General features: G+C 40.8%; 2 protein-coding genes across 9 annotated transcripts; one reads left to right on the forward strand and one right to left on the reverse strand.

Annotated features, from left to right (window-relative positions):
• Positions 1-6311: 6311 nt before the first annotated feature.
• psma8 (proteasome 20S subunit alpha 8) lies at positions 6312-9724 on the reverse strand. Its single transcript, XM_085139695.1, has 7 exons — positions 9494-9724; positions 8016-8142; positions 7734-7858; positions 7418-7540; positions 7207-7326; positions 6896-6958; positions 6312-6814 (listed from the first exon to the last, which is right to left on the reverse strand). The coding sequence occupies exons 1-7, from the start codon at positions 9593-9595 to the stop codon at positions 6719-6721; spliced, it is 756 nt and encodes a 251-aa protein (XP_084995821.1). The 5' UTR covers positions 9596-9724; the 3' UTR covers positions 6312-6718.
• Positions 9725-10288: 564 nt separating this feature from the next.
• Positions 10289-21394, forward strand: ss18 (SS18 subunit of BAF chromatin remodeling complex). Of its 8 annotated transcripts, XM_085139688.1 has the most exons (11): positions 10289-10467; positions 10950-11026; positions 11130-11214; positions 12946-13102; positions 14304-14534; positions 15002-15172; positions 15496-15573; positions 17008-17130; positions 18463-18593; positions 19019-19081; positions 19839-21394. In XM_085139688.1, the coding sequence occupies exons 1-10, from the start codon at positions 10399-10401 to the stop codon at positions 19034-19036; spliced, it is 1140 nt and encodes a 379-aa protein (XP_084995814.1). In that variant the 5' UTR covers positions 10289-10398; the 3' UTR covers positions 19037-19081; positions 19839-21394. The 8 variants fall into 8 exon arrangements, 7 of the variants coding, with proteins under 7 accessions (XP_084995814.1, XP_084995813.1, XP_084995812.1 ...); XR_014870515.1 differs by having other exon boundaries at positions 18463-19081; XM_085139687.1 differs by lacking the exon at positions 19019-19081.
• The last annotated feature ends 1637 nt before the right edge of the window (positions 21395-23031 follow it).

Raw genomic sequence — 23031 nt, forward strand, 5'->3', positions numbered from 1 at the left:
GACAGATGTGTGTTTGCCACATCACCCTGCTTACCTGTGAAAAGCCCAGTGAAATCCATTACATACTTTAGAGACGACTCATGAATGGAATAATTAGCACAGCATGCTTTCCGCCCGGCTGGAAGTCTCTCTCGATAATGAACAAAGGAAAGGAAATTAGCTTTTGTCTCATAAAGTCACAACTTCAAAGATCCCTGCCATTGCATTAATACAGCCATAGCCTGCAGCAGCGTGGAAGAGAATAAAATAAGCACTCTCACTCAGACCCCATTCTTATCAAGGTCTTTCTCAGGACAAATACAAGGAGTTTGGCTCTTATAGACCACACATACACACACTGAAAATGGATGAGTGTACGAAATGAGAGGAAGGGGCTTGCACGTCTTTAGGTGTAACGCTATTTCAATGCATTATTCTCCTTTGTGCAGCTGGATGTACACTTAATCATTTCAGATCAACACTTTGGCCCAGGGCTTCCCCAGCTGTGGCCTGGGCGACCTGTGATGGCTGTCTCGCCTAACTGCTGTTCCCGTCAGCTGCCCCCAGGAGCGTGAGTGCTACACTGATCTGGTGCTGGGTCATCTGGCCTGGCACTACTACATTACAGCGCATTAACAAAGGCCTAAACAACCCAGTGTTTGTATCTGACCTGATGCAATTGATGGTGATGGATACAGTTTAGCTCACAAATCGAATCAACGTCGGCGGGGGGTTGGAGGTTTCGAATGCTGTTCTCTGCATAAAACATGTGTGCAAAGCAAAAGCACATTGTGGGCAAACTAATATGTATTTTGAATTAGAAAGAAAATGTATGCGGCTGCAGAATGATCGGTGTTGTCGGTGTTCTCATTATCAGCATTTTGCCCTAAGAGTTATGCTCTCAGAACTAAGGGAAGCAGTGCTGACGACGAGGGCGAGGCAAGTATTGTCCAAGGCACTCTCTCCTCGCTTATCTGCTCCTTTATCTGCCGGGATCAGTTGTTAGTGCTGGCAGTTTTCCTCTCCTGTCCTCTGGAGAGAGGTGGCTCTCAGCTGGAGAGAGGCGCCAGAGGCTATGCACTGTCTCCATTGTGTGGAGAGACACACAGAGGCATTGAGAGACTCAGTGCAGGTGCAGAGAGGAGGAGTGAGAGGGAACACACCTGAGGGGGCTGATTTTTTATTTTTTTTCCTCACAAAAGTCAGACTTGTTTTTTGAGGGCCTTTTTAGTGCAGGGACATTTCTTGTCTGGAGGACTTATTTACTGGAGGTGCACTATACTAGAGGGAGGGAAAGGGTTTGCAGTACAAATGCTTCCTCTCTGACTGCCAGAGATACTTGTTTACAGATAGAGGCTGCCAGAATAAATAAAGCATAAAGAACATAATGCAGGACAGCACTATCGCTGGTACTAAAACCGTCTCGTGAATTTAATTAGTCACTTTGTATGAAGAGCAGCCTATGGTATGATGAGGCATGAAACCGGTCCCTGCGTGAGGTCATATTCCTTCAATCACAGGGTGGGTGTTCCCATACAGGCAGAAGCCAAGAACCTAAAGCCGATAACCTCATCTCAGACTGGGAGTTTTCCTGTGAAAGTGATCCTTTTGGTAACTGTTTGTTTAAAAAGTGACAGGCTACAAGAGTCTCGGTGACAGCGTCTATTCATCTCAGAGTGTCAGTTGGAGAGAAAAAGGGAACGAGGGAGGCAGAAAGAGACAAGGAGAGAGGAAGGCAGAAGGAAAGATGCTAAAAGAAAGTCCAGTAAAGAGTAAACGGGAGATTAGAGTGTTTTCACCCAAGGTGTGATTTACCTTTAGCTCTTAACCATCTTCAGATCATCCTACTAGCAATTTCAGAAATTCATCTGTTGGGTGACTGAATGAGTGCTGATGTTTTCATCACTTTCGTTTTAATTATATGTCTCACTCAGCACAGTCTTCCTTCTACTCGGCTAATTTAGATTGAGATCCTTCCAGGCTTTCCCCTATCTTTCATTTCCCTCCCCTTCTTCTCTCCTCTCTGCATCCCATCAGCCCCTTTGTAGAAAAAAAGAGGAAGGAAAAAAACCTTCATGTCTGTGACTTTCTTGCCCTCCAGCGTATGAAGCCCTCTTTTATTTTGATCATCGCAGCACAATGGATTCATGCCATTCTGGCAACTTTATTCAGTATCAGCCCAAATTTACATACTGCTTAACAAGTTTGTGCGTGACTGTTGATGCCTCTGATCAAAGTGCTTTTGGAAATCTTTCTCATCTGATTTTTTTCCCGTCCTTCATTTCAAATGCATGCTGCAGACAGGCATCTTTAACTCAGGGGCAAAGAAAGGTAACCTTAGTGCTGCACAAGCCCAAATGTCATCCAACAAGGAGGGCTCATGTCCCGGGGATAAAGATAATGTAATCTAAGCAGTATACAGTGTGTGACTGTGTGTCTTTGAGTGTGTGTATCTACGCTAGCCTCGGTGTTTGTTGGAGGCTTGGGTTCGGGGGCGTAGGGAGACAGGGGATGACAAAAGTCAAAGCAGTCATGTGTCATTTTCAGTGCTGAAGGGCTGGGACCTGCCTCCAGGGCTGTCCTCTCTGTCAGACGCACTCAGATATCTGCGCTGAACTCTCTCGCTGTCTCTTTCTTTTCCTCTTTCCATCCTTCTCTCCGTCTTTATCTAATGCACGCGCATATATGCAGCTGCACGTCCATGCACCAGCACACGCAACAACTCTGTGCTTGAAGAGCCATACAGCAACAAAGGTAGAAGAACATTTGCATAATAGAGACTATGCAAAACAGATGACGGTAAACCATAAACATCTGCTTTAGATATACAATATGCAATGAGTCATTTCACATTTCAACATCAGTGTCTTGACCGCGTGCCTGCTGCGGGAGCGAGACTGGAAGGGACGGGAATTGTTCCGTGACCGGAGACGCAACATGTAGCCCCCCCCCCCCCCCCCCCAACCCCAACACTGATAGGGTCTGTGAAGACAAGTGGGGGAGAATATTTTGACAAAGATCAGGCTGTAAATCGAGATTTTGGAGGCCACGCTGCAAACCAGCAGTCCATAAAATTTCCACGAGGATAGAAGAGGCTTCACTGCGAAAACCCTGAAGTAGCCTCTATTTACAATAAAACGGGACTTTTGTAAATTTATGTGGCTACCAGGGCAAACAAGGGAATTGAAAACATTAAAGAACTAAGATTCAAAAAATACAATGAAAAGAGGGTGTGGGTGGAAAGAGAGGAATCGTGGGAATGCAAGATTGCACCTCCCTCAGGCAATCAAATTATCCTATGGGCCGATGGTTCCTCCTTATGCGTCGGCTGACATTTTCTTGTAACCCCATCCCGAGTAATGCTATGTGATGTGTGTGACTGGCTTCTGCCACGGCCCTCAGAGGCCATGAAGCCCTAGGGCCATTTGCTTTTGGCCTGCAGCATCCCGGGAATTGTTTATTTTAGCTCTGTCTGCCCCCATTTTTTTTTTTGCCTCTCCCCCCATCATTTCACTTAAGCTCTCCTCATCTCTCCTGTTCCCTCCGTTTCTCTTTCCTTCTTGCCCAGTGGTGTCTACTTTCAATTAAAGAAGGATGCACTTCTATTCTTCTGTGAGACAAAACCACTGACAGGTGACTCTTGAGGGGTAACTTAAAACCATGCCTTTGGTCTCTTCACACAAACTGTTAGTAGTATCCCCGCACCTTTCAGAGATTACAAAGGTAATGACGGCTAACGACGACAGCGGTATCTGTTACTTGGCTGTATGTGCTTCTCTGTGCTGTGATGGTGAGAGCGGTAGGGGTATGCTGGAGAAAGAAAACAGCTGAAAATCAATGTGCGATGTGCATGTGTGCGAGAGAGAGACAGAGAGAGGAACGAGATTTGAAGACAGAAAAAGATAAGATGTGTGATAAGAGATAATAGAATGATATTCAAAATATATCCCTGGAGCTAGAAGTTAAAAGAGAACATTAAAAGAAAACATTTTTGGATAACTTATGGATATGTAAGCCAGTACACCAATACGCCCGAACTTTACTTCATACTGACGCAGAGCCCTAAAGGGCATTGGTGGAGGCAGGCCAATCTGCTATACCCAAACAATGTGTGTGTGTAACTGTCGACATGTGACATGCAGAAAAGGGACAGTGTTGAGAGCGTAGCCTTTTATGACCCAACACACTTTGACAGCTTGGCCATCGCTTGAGGACACAGGCAATGTTGCTTTTTCATGTGACAATTTTAAGCAAAACAACTCTCCCTCGATGGATTCGATTGTTTCAGAGAGCCTTTGTGGCCGTGTAGGTTAAAGTACAGAGACACGTCACAGTAGCCAGTAGATTCTGCTCGCTGCTAGCTAGAGGAGTCATACTGTCAATCTGTAGAACAAAAAGTGAGAGAAAGTGTAAGCGATATGATGGAAACTGCTTTTATGCAACACTGCGCTCTGCTGGTAGAGAGGCTGCTAACACGTTGATTAATTTGGCACAAGGAGGGAGACAGGCTTTGCAGGACTAATGCAACCTTAGTTCCCCGAGGATGCGAGTGTGTGTGTGTGCTTCTATCCTTGAAGCAGTTACCTCATTTGGACCTAAGGACATTTTGCACTGGCAAATTTTAAATATCCCAGGAGGGGCATACTTTGAAATATGGCCACAGGGTGGAACATCAGAATGACAAAAATGTAGATACTTAAAGTGAAATCTGCCTGTGACTTGGAGACCAGCTAGAGAGGATAGCATTGAACAAAAGGTTCTGACTGTTGAAGTAGATCCAGCAAATTACTTAAATCTTATCCAGCTATTGTTTAACATCATCTACAAAATACGAATGAATGACGCCTAAAGTGTACATGAACGCACGCAGATGGAAGAGATGCAAGGATTGTTTTTTTTTTTAAAAGCTCTGTTACGTGTTCACATTAATACATTGTGTGTGTGCAATTGGCCTGTAAGCTGTGTGTATGCGTGCGCATACAAATAATGCACCGTCGACAGCCTGCAGCAGTGTGCATTCTTGCTCGGAGAGTACATGTCCCGAGGCCTTGTTCCTCCGTCAATGACCTCTGGTGAAGCCATTATTTTCTGCATTAATGATGAGTAGCAGCCAGCGATGAGAGAGATGGACTTAGTCCTGAGGCACAGTAGCACCGATTATGGGCAACAACAATGCCAGCAAAAAGAAAGACGGAAAACTCTTCCCACAAGCAGTTCAAATGACTCGGAGTCTTAGCAAAGAATAAGCTGCATTTGCCTTATTGGCAAGATGAATTAGATAACCTAGAGGATTACCCAGAATGCACTATACCTATAGCTTTTCGTTTGGCTAATTTAGCGTCTCTCTGTCCACAATATGAACACCCCCCAAAAAACGAATGGCCGCTACAGCCAAGTAATATTAAAATCCAACTGGAAATGCATTAGTGAGAGCAATTAGCGTATGGATGAAATGGCTGAGAGTGAGTTACACAAAACCCATTATGTCCTACGATTTATTAACTTATTACATGGAAAAAGATATCAGAGCACTAATTGATCTCTGGCATCAGCCGAAACACCAACCTGTAAAGACTCACAAACAAGACAAAGTGCAATTGCTCTAGTCAAGGCAGCCAGGGCACCCACTCAGGAAATCCTGGCTTGGGGAGATGACTCTAAATGAAGGACTTTACCATTCACCATTATGTCTTTGGTAAGAGTCAGAGGGAACCCCCGGGGCTCTTCAGCACAGCACGGTACAACTTTTCAAAGGGCTCCAGATTAAAGTCACTGAAAGTTCCCACTGGGGTCTGAGGCCAGGATCCCATTAAGCAGCCCTACCACACCGCCGGCCATAATTGTGTCGTTGAGAATTCAGAGCAGTGGTTGCTTGATAAGCGAATTTAGGGAGAAATAAAAAAGGAGAGGCAAAAAAGGGGGTCTCGTTGGGCCACCATTAGACACTTCATTCGCTCATCACTAATTCGTTTTAAATGACTGAGGGAAAGGTGAGCACTTTATAAAGCAATCCAAGCTTCCAGCAACTCCCCACCCCCTTCCATTTTCAGGTCTGTGCAACAGAATGCTGATAAATGAAAAACGTTACACTTTATAGCCACACGCTTCACTTCTGCTGGTGGCGTTTTTAAACTGTAGTTATCTTTATCACACTACTTGCTTTGCAGTAGAATAATCAATAAAGAGAGTGAGGAAATCTTGTGCTCTTTTTCCAAGCCTCATCTTGAAGAAACCAGTCTTTGTTACTAGGAGTGTCACTACTAATAATTTCAGTCATTTCTATACAATGGCTGTATTTTGTAGAGCAAGCTGGTATAATGGAGTGAAACAACTTTTATAATAAATCATACAAACAAGTCGGCTTTTATTGAGTATTTTGTTTCATTAAGGTTCTGAGTATCACATACAGTTTATTTTAACACCAGGGAGTTATTAGAATTGTTTACTGAATGATAAAATAAAAAAAATGTGACCATAGTTTAAGATCTGAACCCTAACCTGAGATCTACGACTGTGTGTTTTCGCAATAGTCAGTTCAACAGTTGGATGTATAATTCTGAAGGTCTTTACAACTGGTATAGCATCTACACAATAAGTGAAAATCACAAGTTATGAGTCAGTTCTTTACAATGAAATAAATGAATAAACCTTCTGAAACCTGCTAATATTTGGAACCCAAGTATGATATCATCATCATCATCATCCAAGTGCAATAAGGACAAGATTTTATACAACTGCTTTATGTGGATTTTTTCTGCTTTTTCTTCTCTGCTTCTTCTTCTTTTTCCTTTTCAATCTCAGCCACCAGGGTCTCAATTTCCTTGGATTCCAAAATCTGCAAAGAACAAAATGCAAACCCATTAGCACTTTAGTGAACTAGTAGAAAAAATAAAGTAATATTTGCCTTGTTAATTACCTTCAGTGGCTGATTTCGTCTGATTACAGCAAGTTCAATATTTTTCCCCCCTGACTGGACAACCTGTGACCAGCAAACAAAAAATAAAGTGAATACTGTGACCAATTCAGGACACATTTACTACACCTACTATGACCATATACACACATATTTACACAGAAAACATTGGAAAGCTATATATAAGTTATAGTTTATTTGGCAGCGGTTGGTGCTCTTTGATGAAACCACGACTGTTTAATTTCACATCATAAAAGATGTAAATACATTGAGTTCAACATATATGGAAATGCAGAAACTAATCGTAACCTTACCTCAAGCAAAGCTTTGATGGCCAACTTGATTGCCTCATTGTCCCCAGCAATGGCTTCTTCTGTGTAATTCTTCTCCAAGAACTCTCTCACAGTTTTTGCGCTACGGCCGATTGCGTTTGCCTGTTTTTTTGTTTTTCAAAAATACATTTTTTTAAAAGTCATTTTCATACTTGTACAAGAAACCTTTTGGACACAGAGAAATCCTACTGACCTTCCAGGCATGGTACGTTCCCGACGGGTCCGTCTGATACAGCCTGGGAGTTCCATCGTAGTCAAAGCCAACAATTAATGCAGAGATGCCAAATGGCCTGCGACCATTGCTTTGAGTATAGCGCTACAAATACATTAAAAAAAATAAAAATAAAAAAAAAATGTAAAAAAATTTTGACAGGTTATTCATGACTCTGTACTGAAAAGGAAACGGCTAGCAACCATGATGCAGTGCACAAATGCCTACTGAAAGGAATAGCTAACACATGCCTTTTTGAAGGTGTTAACAGTAAACGACTGCTCAGATGCTTCCATACCTGTTTCAGTGTAGCTATGTAGCGTGTGATGTATTCCACTGTGACTGGGTCCTCAACTGTTAGCCTGTGGCTCTGGCACTCAACACGAGCTCTGTTTATCACAATACGAGCATCTGCAGTCAAACCTATAAAACAATGAATGAGGACATTTAACACATTACAAAGCTACAACAAAAATATAAAAGCCAAGTACTAACACATGACACAGCTGTCTTCTACTATGCCATGTTAAATAATGAACACATTATTCATTTATGGAAAGAAAAGTATTATCTGGGATACCTGCAAATGCCATGCAGACGTGCTCATCCAGTGCGCATATCTTGCGGACAGTCCTTTCCTCCTGTAACTTTGCAACAGATTTCTTCTCCACACCAAGGACAACAATGTCTTTACCTCTGATTCCCACCTGCATATAAAAAAAAAATGAAAACATTAATATTAGTTTTCTCCCACGGGCTAGCAGTTGACGTGAGTAAATAATATACAGCAAATATTCAGATTCCTAAATAAATCTACAAAGCGGATACCTCTGCATGTTTGATTTGGCAGAGTTTTAAGCTGCAAAGCTCCAAATAAGTTTATGTGTCCAGGTGTAAATGAACAATTCCCCAATAAGTTGACTAAAGAAAGTAAGTACACAATGCAAAGTATATCAGAGGGACAGCTCAGGTTGAGCAGTTTGGAGGCAAAGATAAGATGGTTTGGACATGTACAGAGGAGAGATAGTGAGTACAGTGAACAAGTGAGCTGACTATGGAGCTGCCAGGCAGGAGCAAACGAGGAAGAGCAAAAAGAAGATACATAAATGTAATGAAGGTGGACATGCAGAGGGTTGGCATGACAGAAGAGGATTTTTGGGATAGGGTGAGACAAAGGCAGATGATCTGCTGTGTTGACCTCTAAAGGGAGCAGCCAAAAGAGGAATTAGAAGAGAGTGATGACAGTTTTTCAGTTACAACCTCAGTAGAACCCAATTAAAAATTCTGCTCAGGTCACACGTGTTTGGTTTTTTATTTTTATGTGAGGTTTTTTCTGTGGTCCACCTGTCCAAAAAGGAGCCCTCTAAAAAGTAATCAGTTATCATAGCCAAATTTACTCAACAACCCTGATTAGGACTTATTTAAGATTACTCCCAAACACTCTAAAGTTAGAAGGGTTTTTTTTTTTTTTGCATTTATTTTCATATAATAAATATAAACCGTTTGGTTTAGCCTTCATCGTTCCTCAATGTCCTTTCTAAGCCACTATTATGACAGATGTTACCTGTAACCAGGGGAGCTGCGACTTAGTAGCTTTGTGAGTTTATAACTTTTGTCACTAAACCTTAACATAACTACCATTAGCTATGAGGCTACTACAGTGGCTTTTCAGTGATTTAGAGGGAGATATAATATGCTGAGTAAAATTCAACTTTCCAGACAAGGTAATAATCAATCATGGGTACTTGCAAACTCCTGTCAGTTAGTACCAACACAACGAAAATGAAAGTTAAGTGTGAAGAGTGACACAGCGACAAAATGCTAGCTAACGCTGACTGCTTTTTGTTTGCCATTTCCGGCATTAAAAATATGTATTACACATTAGCAAGCCAACAGGCTCGTAAAATTGCAACAAAGCCTTTGTCCATAACAGAAGGTGTTAAGAAAGAAAACTGCTAAACACATAAAGGAAACCGCTAGCCGCGCGTTGATCGGCTAATCTAGCGTCACCCATGTTGCTATCGTTAGCTTTAGTATTCGTTTCATTTAATGACTTACCGCTGTAGAACCTTTCTTTACAGCTTCCTGTGCATACTCCACTTGAAAAAGATGACCATCCGGAGAAAAGACAGTAATAGCTCTGTCATATCTTGCCGCCATTGCACCGCAAGACGCGTATTATAGCAATAAACTGGAGAAAAGGCTACCAAATGATTCAGCTTGTTAGCAACAAGCGATTCACTCCGTGTGTTGAAAAGGGCGCCTGCGCATGACCTGTGAACTGAGACGATACCAAAAGTGGAGTCCACCCAGAGGGAACTTGTGATTAAAACACATTACTTTGTATAATTTGATTGGTTCTCCGAAAAACAGAACTCGTAAAAAGTAGAATATTACACTACGAGCATATACGGTATTTTAATATCAAATTTCATTTACTTTATATATTGAGAGAGGTTCCTCCTTTGAATACGGATGCTATAAGAGTGAATAAGAGCACATAAATCCCAGGACTGATATTAGTTATTACTACCAAAATATGTGCAATGTTATTTTTAATTAGATATATATACACTAAACGCTCCGCTTTCCCCCTTTTCTGGCAGTTTATTTTATATGGTCTTATGGTCTAGCTCTAGACTGTTCCATTATATGAAAAATAGGTGAAATTGTAATTTAATTAAGCAAAATGTGTGTGATTTGAGCTTTTTAAATAAATTTTCTTATATATTATGATTGATCTGATCTTAAGTTTTACATCAATTACTCTTGTATGGTCAGAACAAGCAGAAATCAGTAACTATGAGTTAAAATGTGCTACTTCGTCCCCCAAAACGGACCACCGCATTACGAAATTGCATCGTATTCTCAACTGCTTGATCTGAGTTCTACCGATTTGTTCAGTGTGTTAGCTACTTTTAACTTTTATGCTGTAGCTTACGTTAATATTCTATAGTATCACCATGTCGGTGGCATTTGCACCTCACAGGCAGCGTGGGAAGGGTGATATAACACCCGCTGGAATACAAAAGGTAATTCATCTGTTTTAGCGCGTCGCAGAATGGAGGCTGTGGCATCAAACGCGGCTAGCCGTTGAGATAATCAATGTAGCAGTGCCCATCCAAGTCCAACTGTGAGCAGCTCAGGAACAATGTTACAGGGTCAGAGCGCGGTGAATATGAACCTCCCTGGAAACGGCACTCCACGTGTGGAGTACGAGTCGTGGGTGGATTTATCGGACTAACGTATAATTGTGTTTTAGGTTAATGGAGGCCTGTGGTTTTGTTAGCAAAGCACAGCTAGCTAGCAAGACGCGTCTTTTGTTGGCTAGAAACGCACACTCACATTTTACAAAACACGACCATTCACTGTCTCAAAATTAAGACAGAATAACATTCGTCAAGCAAATTAATTGTCACGCCAAATGACCAAGTTCGTCTGCTTTATTATTAATATTTTGGGGAGTTATATTGAGTAAAACACGTAATAGAAATATCTGAATTTACCATTGCAGTTACTTGATGAAAACAACCAGCTGATCCAGTGCATAATGGATTTCCAGAGTAAAGGCAAAACGGCTGAGTGTTCACAGTAAGTTATTGGAGTTATTAAGTTTTTTGTTGTTTTTTTAATTTCACGTTACATTTCTTTCAAGTTCCTATTCACTCAAACACTGCACTGTTCACTTGCCCAGGTATCAACAGATGCTGCACAGAAATTTAGTGTACTTGGCGACGATAGCAGACTCCAATCAGAACATGCAGTCTCTCCTCCCTGCTGTGAGTATGAATTCTTAGTGGTTGTTGTGAATGACTGAAATGTCTGACTGTCTTCTCTGTACCTGTCTTCTTTGATCATACCCAATTCAGGTCACTTGGGTGTTTTAGATAAATCATCAATGTTAAAGAAACATTTTTTTAATGAGATTAAGAATTTTGAACAAAGTCATGATTTTTTTTCCCTGTAAGCAAAATTAAAATAAGTCTTTTGAAAACCCTCACTATTATGGATTTTCAGTACAAACAGATTGCAGTATTTCTTTATGTATGAGTACTATCTGTTGAGCTGTTGTAGCTGCCATTTAAGGATTTATTGCCAGTAGTGCTCATTCGCAAGGCTTCATTAAGTAGAATAAATATTTTGGGTGAACAAATTGAATCCTTTGCTGAGAAAATCCATTAATTTCTCAGTTTGCTTCAGCTCTCAGGTACTTGTTAGTGGTGTTTAATATTGATATTGTTTTTATTGGTAGTAGTGTAATTATTGAGTCTGCTTCTAGTTGGATTATCCATGCTCTTAATCATTTCGTAACAATTACCCATTTGAAGAACAAGTAGGCTACAAGAGTCAAATATGTCAAAAACTAAAAGCACAATTTATTTTTTTCAAGTCATTAAATGTAATCTTGATTAACTCAAAGGAGTGTTTATCAACTAGAACTTTTATTAAACCTCAAATAAAGGTGTGCTTTCCTTGACCTTTAAATATAATCGAATTCCAATGAAAAATGTAAATAGGTACATGGAGAGAGGGGGAGAAAATGGTTGAAGTTAGCCCGAGAAAGCCCATCCCACAAGAGCAACTGCCAGTCACAGTGGATGCAGGCAAATGGGGATAAAGAGTCATCATTATATCTTGATCACCTTTGGAAGCCAAAACTTAATTCATATTAAAACTTGATCAATTACTCAGCCCTAAGGTTCCCAGCATCAACAAGCAACACTGTGTACACTGTGTCTGAACACAGTGTAGAAATAGCCCAAAAAAGGCTTTTATTTGTGGTTTATTTGGCGTGCTCATCTACGCAAAACAGTTGTTGGCATCGAATAAGAAGAATTGATAAGCTTTGAGGCATAGAATTTTATTAGACTTGATTAATTCCATTGAAATCTGTTATTGATTCTCAACTGGAACTATTCTTGCATTCCCATCCCTAGTTGCGAAGAAGCACAGTGGTTACAAAAGTGATTGAAGTCACTGATTTGCTAACAATCATATAGTAAAGGAGTGAGCGTATTCTTATGAGTAAATGTTGCTTACATACCTTAAACTCAGATGATGAGTGTGGGCACATTCATTTTCTTAATATGCTGCATGGTGAGCATGTTTCTGGAGGGGTAGTCAATGACTCAAACAGCTGAGATTAGGACCAGCTGTTTAAAAGAAATGCAGACTAGAGAACGGTTTTAATTGCTGCTTTTAAGCCATAAACCGTTTAAACTGCTGCATGTATAACAGTCTTAGTTCAGGCTAGTTTTTTAAGCCAGTCTATGCATTTTTTAATCATTGAAGGTTTCTAGCTGTTCCTTTTATTAAAAAACTTTTTTCCTTTCAGTGTATATTAATAGATTTTATTCTCCTTACATTAGTGTTCTACATGAATGCCGCAATCTCTATATCAGAGTTATCATATTTTTTTCTGGAGTTTTTATCTCAAGTGGCTCAGGTTGAGATCTGTTTTCAGAGAGATCATGTGGATTTATTTTTTTGTCTGTGTTGTGCACCTACAGCCGCCCACTCAAAATATGCCCATGGGTCCTGGTGGCATGAACCAAAGTGGCCCCCCTCCTCAGCCTCCTCACGGTCACAATATGCCCTCTGAGGGTATGGTCAGCGGCGGCCCTCCAGCCCCACATATGCAGAACCAGATGAATGGACAGATGCCTGGTATGTGTCCCCCCCCCACCTTAACTTCCTTCCTTGTCTTTCTTTTCTCTTTCTCCTTTTCCCTCAGTTCCTGTCTCACTTGGGTTGCCTAGCAACACCACAGAACTGTGAGGGAGGTCGCTCTAAGGTATTATAGGCAAACATGCTGAAGGATGATGTCACCCATTTGCCAGCTGTGGTGGTCTTGGGCTTGATTCTCCATCTGATTGTGGTTATCCTTCTCTGCTGAAGTAGCATAGTTCATGCATGCATCATTGTCTTTCTCCTGGTATTGATTGTTTTTTTTTGTTTGTTTTTTTTGGGAGGGCGCATTTTCTTTTCTTTTCTTTCTTTTTTTTTTTTTTTAAGAAGAAGAACTGAATTAACAATTTTATAAAACAAAATGTGCTGACGTCTGTACCACATGGTAATTAACTGAGGAAAAATGAAAGTTACTTGACAAGCACTGGTAGTACACATTGTGTTTTCCATGTTTCATCCATTATGCAGTTCTTATTGTTACATAACAGAAGTAACATCATACACAGTTGGCTCAGACATTAAACAGTCTTTAACCCGACAGCTGCGTAGCACAAAATCTGGGTAATGTCCTGTTGTAGCCATTTGAAAATTTAGGTATTTGTCCTTTGCTATTCACAGCAAGTGTGTGGGCATCATGTGCCTTTGCCTCCTGCACACTCGGGCAGCAAACTATAAGTGGAGTATTTCTTGTTGTGTGCTAGATATGAGAAAATGCAACAGCGAACAATCCCCTGACCTGATTGTTCAGCACTATGTGCAGAAATGGAGTAGTCACAACATAGAAAACACTCTATTATTGTTCTCCTTTGAATTGTGATATCTGGACCCTGTGTTCCATACATTGCTTAGCAGATCCAGTATTAACTGGGTGATCCAGAATCAGCTGATCCTTGCTACTGTTATCCAGTTTGTTTGGTTATTCAAAGCTGCAAGAGAGTTAGATTTGGCAGGCTGGAATGAATCATTCAAGATGACTGCTCGTTCTTGTTGTTATTGACAAGGGAAATATATAGAGACAAGAAAATCATGATTGTCAACTCTATGATAAAATTATTAGAAAAGTCATCTGGATGTAAATAGCATCAATAGTAACTTACAATTCTACTGGAAGTCTCAGAATATATATATATTTTTCTGTTACCTTTCAAAGCATCATGAAGATCTTCTTCTTATTTTTCAGGACCTAATCACATGCCCATGCAAGGTCCTGGTCCAGGCCCCAACCAGCCCCCGAACATGCCCAGTGGCTCTATGAATATGCCTCCCAGCAGCCACGGCTCCATGGGTGGCTACAATCACGCTGTCCCTTCCTCCCAGGGCATGCCATCTCAGAGCCAAATGAATATGACCCAAGGCCAACCCATGGGAAACTATGGGCCTCGTCCAAACATGAACATGCAGCCCAATCAAGGTAAAGCAGAAAACTTGTTACCTTCTACTCATTAATTTCCAATTGCATTATTGTGTAAAATCCAATAGTCTGAGTTTTATAACATTGTGAAGCCAACATGGAACATTAACCAGTGATGCAAACTGAAGGCTGATAAGAATTAATCTGTTCAGATCCCAGTGATGGCCCTTGATGTTTGTGGGCTAATGTGCTGCCAATTTGCCTAAAATTCATGCATTTGGTTACAAATTTTTGTCACAGTGGTGTTAAATGATTCATACTGGTGCAACTATACTTAAGTGACACCAATTTTCCTTTATGTTGTTCGCCCTTCTTTTCTTTTTAGTCATCGTGGACATGAAATGGGTCTAAAAATACATTCACAAAAGAAAAGTCTTTAGTTTAACATGTTGAAAACGGTTTTGCAGTGCCTTGTCATTTCTCTGACAGCTCATTTTTATTTTATTTTATTTTTTTGTTTACCTCAGGTCCAATGATGCACCAACAGCCTCCCTCACAGCAATATAACATGCCTCCTGGTGGTGGTGGACAGCACTACCAAGGACAACAGAACCCAATGGGCATGATTGGCCAAGTCAACCAGGGGAATCATGTCATGGGGCAAAGGCCAATGCCGCCCTACAGACCCCCACAGCAAGGTATATTCTTTCGGAGTGTGTTTCTTATGTGTGCGAGTTGTGAGTGTTGGTCTTTCCTCTCCCTAACCCACCCTCCTGTATTTCTTACTCTCATTCCTCCCAGTTTCCTCTTATTTCCTCCACTGTTGCTCACAGAGATGTTGGCGACTAAAGATGTAACCTAAAGCCTCCTGCCTCTATAAAAATTAGTCAAGTGACCAAAAGAAAGCTTTCTACTAGGAACTAGTGGCAAGGAATCCATCCTCTTTACTCTTCCCCTCACACAACCAATCCAACAACACCTTGAATCTACTTGTGTGTATGTTGTGTGTATGTGTATGTAGGACCCCCTCAGCAGTATCCAGGGCAGGAAGACTACTATGGGGACCAGTACAGTCACGCAGGACAGGGAGCATCAGAAGGTAGGAGAACCTTCCAGCCGCTTGGAAACAAGGAAAAACAAAAACCTCAACAAATGAACCCAGGAGTTGTGTTAAGACACAAATGATGCAAAGAGACTGTGACAAAGCAAACACTTCAGTTTCTTCATTATTTTCTGGGGAAATCAAAGTAAAAAACAAAGGTGCTGCTGTCCATTGATAAATCGGCATCTAAGCAGTCATACAGTTCTTGTAATGCTGACTCCACTTATTCGTGAATGGGTCTCTTCCAGTTGGGGTGAAAGAAAAGTCAGGGACAGTCTTATTTGAGGCGTTACGGTAAAGTTGTGCAGAAGTAACCTGATATCATGCTACTGCACTTTTTTGGTGCAGTAGCTGATAAGTACATATGTGTTTATATTTATTTTCTATTTGAGCACTCGAGAGTTTTCCTCATTTACCCATTCACATACTCGCATTACAATAGATGCTATGGGGGGAAACTTATGAATCACTATGTTGCCCAAGGATACTTCAACATGTAGATTAGAGGATCGAACTGCCAACTTTGCGATTTACCTCCTGAACCACAGCCACCTTATTCATATTTATAAGCACTTGTAGGTGTGCCTCTGTCCACTTCACGTAAAGCAGACTGACATTTGAAATCAAAAACTGTGGGGTTTGTTTAAGAGCCGCAGTAGCGACACTGAAGTCTTCAAATGTTTTTTTAAAAGTATGGCACCTTTTGCATTCTTGTCAAAATAAAACTGCTCATATGCAGTAGATTTTCTTGTTGTTGGTGTATTTAGGGATAGTATTAATTGCATAAGCAAACACACTTTTAATATTACCTACTAAAATGTAGCTTTTTTTTTTCTTTTTTTTTTTCTTCAATTAACATTTACCTTTTTTTTTCTCCTTTTGTTTTGATTTTCCCTCTTTCTACACTGTTTCTCTTTTGACCTTTCAAACACAAGTGATTTGCGTTGGGATTTTTCTTTTTGTTTCTTTCTTTCTTTCTTTTTAGTCGTTTTAATGACAAAAATGAGGAAAAATATGTATGTTAAAAATGTGCTGCTATTAAATATGATTGTGCATGTTTGAAATTCACAATAATGACCTCTTTTTTCTATCTTAGAAGAAATTATTAATATGTAAACTTGTACTTGTACTTTATTTTTATATCCGTACTTATTCATACAAAACCAATGTTAGACTTCATACTTCACACAAATCTGATATGGTGGCTGGACACTGACTTCTGACACTGACACTCCCTACTACAGCCGTAGTGTACCAGTAGTGTCTCAGTATTATTTCCTCTATAAGAGCACTGGCACATATTATACTCTTACAAATCAAATTCATCTCTTCATTGGATAGTAAGATATTTTATTCATAGTCTTCCTTGCTTTTGTGCTGTAGTCAATAACATGTTGCTCACATTCGCTGCTGCCCGCTTCCCCCTCAAAGGTAATGCTCAATATGGCCAGCAGCAGGAGGCATACCAGCAAGGCCCACCTCAGCAACAGGGATATCCTCCTCAGCAGCAGTACCCAGGTCAACAGGGCTATCCACCCCAACAACAGGGATATGGTGAGTTACGGCAAAAATTTTATTTCCCCTGTAGGAGGTGCTATAAGCCCTCTTTGGGGGCCTTATAGCAGTTGAAAAAACATTGTTTCTTTATACACTGTTGCTTGATGTAACTAAGCTTTGTGCATATCAAGATATCATTTTGAGCAGAGAGTTGAACGACACAACCGTTCTTAATGATTACAGTTACTTAATTTTAGTAGCGCTGTGTAATATCATGTTAGCAAATTATACATGATAATAGAAACTGTCTGAAAAATAATTGAAGGTAGAAACATTCATGTTTTACAACAATACCTGGAAATAAATTAGTCAAAAAATGTTTGCCTTGCACTTTCAGTGTAGCTCTTGCAGCTTTTAGGCTTTTCTTTCCTCATCCCATTTTTCTCTGCAACTTTCCATCACTCAACCTCTGTCTGAGCCAGAGCTCATGCAAGTAATGAGCTACTGGAGACGCAGAGGTTGTGAGGTGAGATCCATCTGGCACATACACATGCCCGCTCTCTCAGGCCCCCACAAGGTTATGCTCAACAGCATAAGGCATTATGAGCGCCTAATGATGTTGCGTGGGCCTCATTTGACTTCAACTCCAGTCAGACTTTGCCCAGTCCTTCACAACATCTGTACAGGAGCATATATAACATAATAATATAATGTATACACAACCTTTTCTTTCCCCCTCCTTTTTTCTGTCTTTCTGTTTTTTTTTTTAAAATGATGCTTGCTCCTCTAATGAAGACCAACAGAATCTCTTTGATGTCTCCTTGCATTAGGGAACCACTGCCTGTCTCCAGCCTGACTCACTCGCTCTCATTCATTACCGAGTCAGGCGTGGTGGAGGCAGCCGTAACAAATGGGTCTGACAGATCCGCTATTCTTTTTGTCATCCATCACTTCTTTTTTTTTATTGCAGCCCACTAGTTAATGTAAACTAACAGGTATTTCCCAAAGTTTTCAGAATAGCAAGTCCAAAGCATAAGAAAAATGGAAATGAGTTTGGCAGAATCAGAGCCAGATTAGGACTTCAAGTATAAACCTGTTTTTGATGCTGCACCTTAACACTTCAGTAACACTGGTTGACAGTCAGTTTTTATAGAATTTTCCTGCACTGCATGCTTCAGTGCTTCAACCTAAATTAGTTGTTTTTTTTTGTTTTTTTTTTTTGTTCCATATCCTTTTTCTTCTTTTTAATAAACTGTGTTCATAATAAACTGCACTGTGTGAAAGCATTTCATTTCTCTGTTAACAGTGCCCAGCAATCAAAGAGTTTTGGGTTCACTCAAGGCTGACAAGCATAAAAAGTTCTCCATTTATTAATGTGTTTGTTTGTAGGTCCCTCCCAAAGTGCCCCAGGACAGTATCCTAACTATCCTCAAGGGCAGGGACAGCAGTACGGGGGCTATCGCCCTCCACAACCCGGACCCCCACAGGGCCAACAGCAGCGCCCTTATGGTTATGACCAGGTGAGTATAACCCCAACAATGGACAGTGACAGAGGCTTGTCTGTACATTGCACTTAGGCTTTCTCTTACTGTGTTTATTGCCATGCTAAGTTGTATGTTATATATAGCTCTCAGTTAGACCAGTAAGCAATGTAAGTGAAGTACGATGGTAAAAATTAAGCAGTAGTACGTTATGCATGCTGTCATCATATTCGGTGGTTAAATGTGTTCTTCCTAAAAGGGTTTTCTATGTTAATATTGTTGTGTTCTGGCTAATGTGGTATGCCATCCCAGTGAAATATGAGGGCTTTAAAGAAGATTCTTCCTTAAACTTGATGCAGACTGCTCTAGTGTTTAAAGGAAGATCTGTTTGTTGCCCTGTATTTCCTGTGGTCTTATGTGGGGACCACAGCTACACTTTGATATCTTTATCTTTGAATATTCAGGGGCACATGAGGAAATAAAGACCCGGGGATTTGAACCCCTGACTAGCTCTGTAAGAAGCAAAGGTAATGGTTGCTGTGAAGACCTCAACGTCCAATCTAGACGCTTGACCACCTAGCCTTAATTTGCATTTGTTTTGTTTCTTCTGTCTCTCGTCTGTCTTTCTTTACCCATCTTTTCTTTTTCTTAAATTTTTCCTTTTCTATTTTTTTTTTCTTTTTTTATTAACCAGGGGTCGAATTGTAAAGATATGAGGTCCAGAAACACAGCATTCTTAGATTGTAATGAGACAGACAGGAGCTCACATTCTCTGACCGTCCTTAATCTCTACAATGTATGACACTGGTCTTCATAACCAGTGTGTTTGTTGGATTTAAATTTTATCTTTCAAATCATTGTTTCCAAATTTGCTTCCATTGCATTTTCCATTAAAGTCAAACACATACTTCGACCCCTGTGTAGGAATAAAGAGAATACTGCTGTTCTTCCACTGAATTTGTCTCACTTGAAAATTAGTGTCCACTGTTTAATAAGGATTATCGTCCTCAGCCATGCTGCTGCTGAAACCTGAGGTAAAAAGTTCGAATTTAGAGCTCACAGGTTGTGAGGTTATGCTGCCATCTGCTGGTCAAAACCAGTCAGTGCAGGCATAAATCACGGTTTGCAGTATGATATGGTTGAAACCACAGATTTTTGTCTGCACCTTATTGAGATTTGTGAACATAAACTTCTGATTTTTTTTATTTTTTATTTATTTATTTTTGTTTGTTTGTTTGTTTTGAAAAGGTCAGTATCACGAGGATGTTGCATTTCTCTCCACAGGGCCAGTATGGAAATTACCAGCAATGAGAAGTGATCACAGCAACCAACACAGCTCTGCTCTGATCTCTAAGCTCTGACCTCTGGTCAGTTACGAAGCAGACTTTAATGATGGTTTTAATCTCTCGGACACAAACACACAATGCTCAAAAATACAAGATACAGTTTCCCCTCTCTTTGGGATTTTATCTTTGCTGATAAGATGTAGTCATGTTTATCATGTTCGCTGACATTACGTCAAAGTCAGCGAGTCACCTCTGGTCCAGTATGTCTCAAAGCAGCAATGCCTTAAAAATGGAACTGCCTTATCCTTTAGCATTGCAGATTGTGAAATGGGCTAACAAAATTTTGGATAACACATGATGTAAATGTACAGTTTGAATCTACGTGGTGCATTGTTTCTCGATCCTTCAGCTCCCCGATCATCAGAAGCAATAATGCCAGCAGTAGGTAATTGTGTGGGGGACAGGGAAAGATGAAATGGTGCACCAAGCGAACTTCCAGCTAGGCCATGGTACATGTCTTGATGTATGTGATGATGTAAAAATATATTTTATGCTTTTTAGATCAAGCTATCTTTGTATAAGACATTGGAAACTAGTACTAAAGCTGTGTTGTTAATTTCATCAAGTGTATGTGTCAATGTTTTTGTTTGTTTGTTAGTTTTTTTTAATGCTCTTTAAGATCCCATCCAGCACATTTCCTTTAATTGTTTAATTGTGGAACAATTAAATTAAATCTGCAACATCAGCAGCGCAAACACCGGAATACAAGAACAGGACCTTTTTTGACATACACAGTAATTCATCAGTAAACTAATATGAACATCATACTTATCAGAAATCTGATGTATTCTGTGAGTTCTTTAGATTTTTTTTTTCTCTTAAAAAAAGTGGGTGAGTAATTTTTTTTTTTTTTTCAAACCCACAGTACTTGACAGAATAATGGTTGTTGGCCTCTATTTCATAAATGTGACCGAAGAGGTAATATGTAGCAGATGCCACTGCAAATTGTGAGTAAATGCTCTCTGGAGCCCTGTTTTTATTTTTTACTTTTTCTATACATGCACCTCAGTCTTGTCCATTGACTGCAAATTAGTGGATGGGGAAAGAATCCAACTCGGTATTACAAATATATCTGGCAAGTGCTTCATTTCTTAGTTGATAACGTTAGTTTGTTCACAGTGCTGGAATCCCTCCTCCCCTTTGAATAAACGTCTAAGTTGATGCCATTCAAATAGTGTTGTGTGTGAATAAATGATTGTTACTGTCAAATATGTAACATAAGATGTGAAAATAATGTTCTGAAATCGATTCCTTAATTTCACAGTAAAGACTGGTTGTGCAGTTTTATATTACTGGCTTGATATCTGTATTATGGTGCATATTTTATTGATTCCCACGTGTACAGCGACATAAAAAGAGGAATTCAGTGTCCTCCTGGTATTGTTTATATGGTTGTTTTAATATTTTTCATTCTGCACCCCATTTAAGTGGTGGTCACATTTGTGTCATGGCAATGTATAACTGTACATTATAATAAATCGGAAGAATCTTTAATATATTTTGCCGTGTGTAATTTATAGATATTGACAGTTTATCATGAGACTGTTTATAACACCAGAAACATTCATCCTGAACAGCATAAACAAGATGTGCACTATTTGTGCTGTCATAATGTGACAGTATGATATAATTGTTTTGTCTTCATCTGCTATCTGGTAGTCAGTTTCCAGCTGATAATGACCCTGCCCTGCTCAGCAGCGTGTCTGCTTTGTCCAGATGCATCCAGAGAGGTCCAGACCACATTTACACCCAAAATTACCTTCCGTGTCCCTCTTTCCCCTTCTGCTTCCTCCAGAGAGGGAGAGGGACTACCTGTCACATTGGGGGGAGTGATACAGATGGTACACCAGATGTGTGGCCAAAGCACGTGATGGGAGAGCGGTGCGGTATTAAGAGCGCTGCGGACTGCTTGGGATGCCTTAGTGCTGATGAAATGTGTTTGGATTAATGAGTGCAGCAGAAGTGCTTTAAGAAAAGAAGCAAGAGATAACTTTTTTTTGCAGTGCGCCTGTTTTTATTTTTGCTTTATGTGCTTGTGTGAACATTTGTGTATCCCTGCTCAGGTTTAGTGGCGTCGCCTAGTCACCCCACCACCCTGCTGCTCCACAGCTGGCTGCCCCACCCTTCCCAGCTGCCACTGGGGCTCCCCCTGGCCCCTCTGCTTGGCAGAGCTGGCGTTTTGGGCGCTCCCCCACCAGTCCTCCCTGGCAGCTGCTGCCCTCAGCTGCGCTCTTGCAGACGGTATTGGGGTCGGACAAAGTCACTCCTCCTGTGACTGTGTCTCGGGCCGTCGTGGGAGGATGAAGAGGTGGCAAGGAGACTCTTGCTTCCTATAAAGGCTTTGCTTTTAAGGCTCTCGTGGATGCTCGAGGGTTGGAAATACATTCGACAAGCTTAACATTCCAAAATTCCACCTGTTTTTCCATTGAAGAAAAGAAAATGTCTTTGGCTGTGCAGATCTAAATAAGTTATCAAGAAAGCTTGCAGGAGAGCATTACAACATGCATGTTCTGTGATGGCAAATAGTGAAGTGGCAGCATCATTTAAGAGGATGATTATCTTGTTCAATATTTTGATAATTATAATTCAGGGCACCTTTCAGAGGAGGCTCCTAACCACTGAGGAGAAAATGACATCGTGATCATAGCTGGCAGGCAAGATGTGATCTCTCTCTCTTTCTCTCCCCCCCGTCCCCACACTAGCTCTCCTTTTCACTCTCTCATACCCACACTCTCAGTGTGACAGAAAGTCTATGGGGAGGTATAAGAGGTAGTTATGGGGGGAATGCAGCAGCCTCCACAGTTTAATTGGAGATGTGTCACACTAAATAAATGGTGCAAAAACAAGCCCTGACTGGAGGCTTGAGGGAGGGGCCCTGGGGATGCAGCCTGTTTTATTGGGCAGGAGCTTTGCACCGCTCCAGGGTGAAACGGGGCTATGCACTGCTGAGATACCCTCCAACCACCAAACCACCAGGCCTCCCAAAGACTACTGTGGAGGAAAAGACAAAGGCATCCATTTCTCTCTTGCAGGGGAGAAAAAAAATGGTGCTGAGGAGAAGGTGTGGGTGAATATGGTGACCCGATTGTTTCTCGTCCAAACGGGAGCACATCATAGTCCTCATTCAGTTT

The sequence above is a fragment of the Neolamprologus multifasciatus genome, chromosome 18 (assembly GCF_963576455.1).
Source record: "Neolamprologus multifasciatus chromosome 18, fNeoMul1.2, whole genome shotgun sequence".
NCBI classification, from domain to species: Eukaryota; Metazoa; Chordata; class Actinopteri; order Cichliformes; family Cichlidae; genus Neolamprologus; species Neolamprologus multifasciatus.

Bases quoted from the DNA above. Each gene is read 5' to 3' on its own strand.
- ss18 (XM_085139686.1), top strand. From the start codon at position 10,399: ATGTCGGTGGCATTTGCACCTCACAGGCAGCGTGGGAAGGGTGATATA. The intron at 13,103-14,303 runs GTATGTGTCCCC...CTTATTTTTCAG, and splicing joins GATGAATGGACAGATGCCTG to GACCTAATCACATGCCCATG. The intron at 14,535-15,001 runs GTAAAGCAGAAA...TGTTTACCTCAG, and splicing joins GAACATGCAGCCCAATCAAG to GTCCAATGATGCACCAACAG.
- psma8 (XM_085139695.1), bottom strand. From the start codon at position 9,595: ATGGCGGCAAGATATGACAGAGCTATTACTGTCTTTTCTCCGGATGGT. The intron at 8,143-9,493 runs GTAAGTCATTAA...TTTTATATGCAG, and splicing joins TAAAGAAAGGTTCTACAGCG to GTGGGAATCAGAGGTAAAGA. The intron at 7,541-7,733 runs GTATGGAAGCAT...ATGTATTTGTAG, and splicing joins ACATAGCTACACTGAAACAG to CGCTATACTCAAAGCAATGG.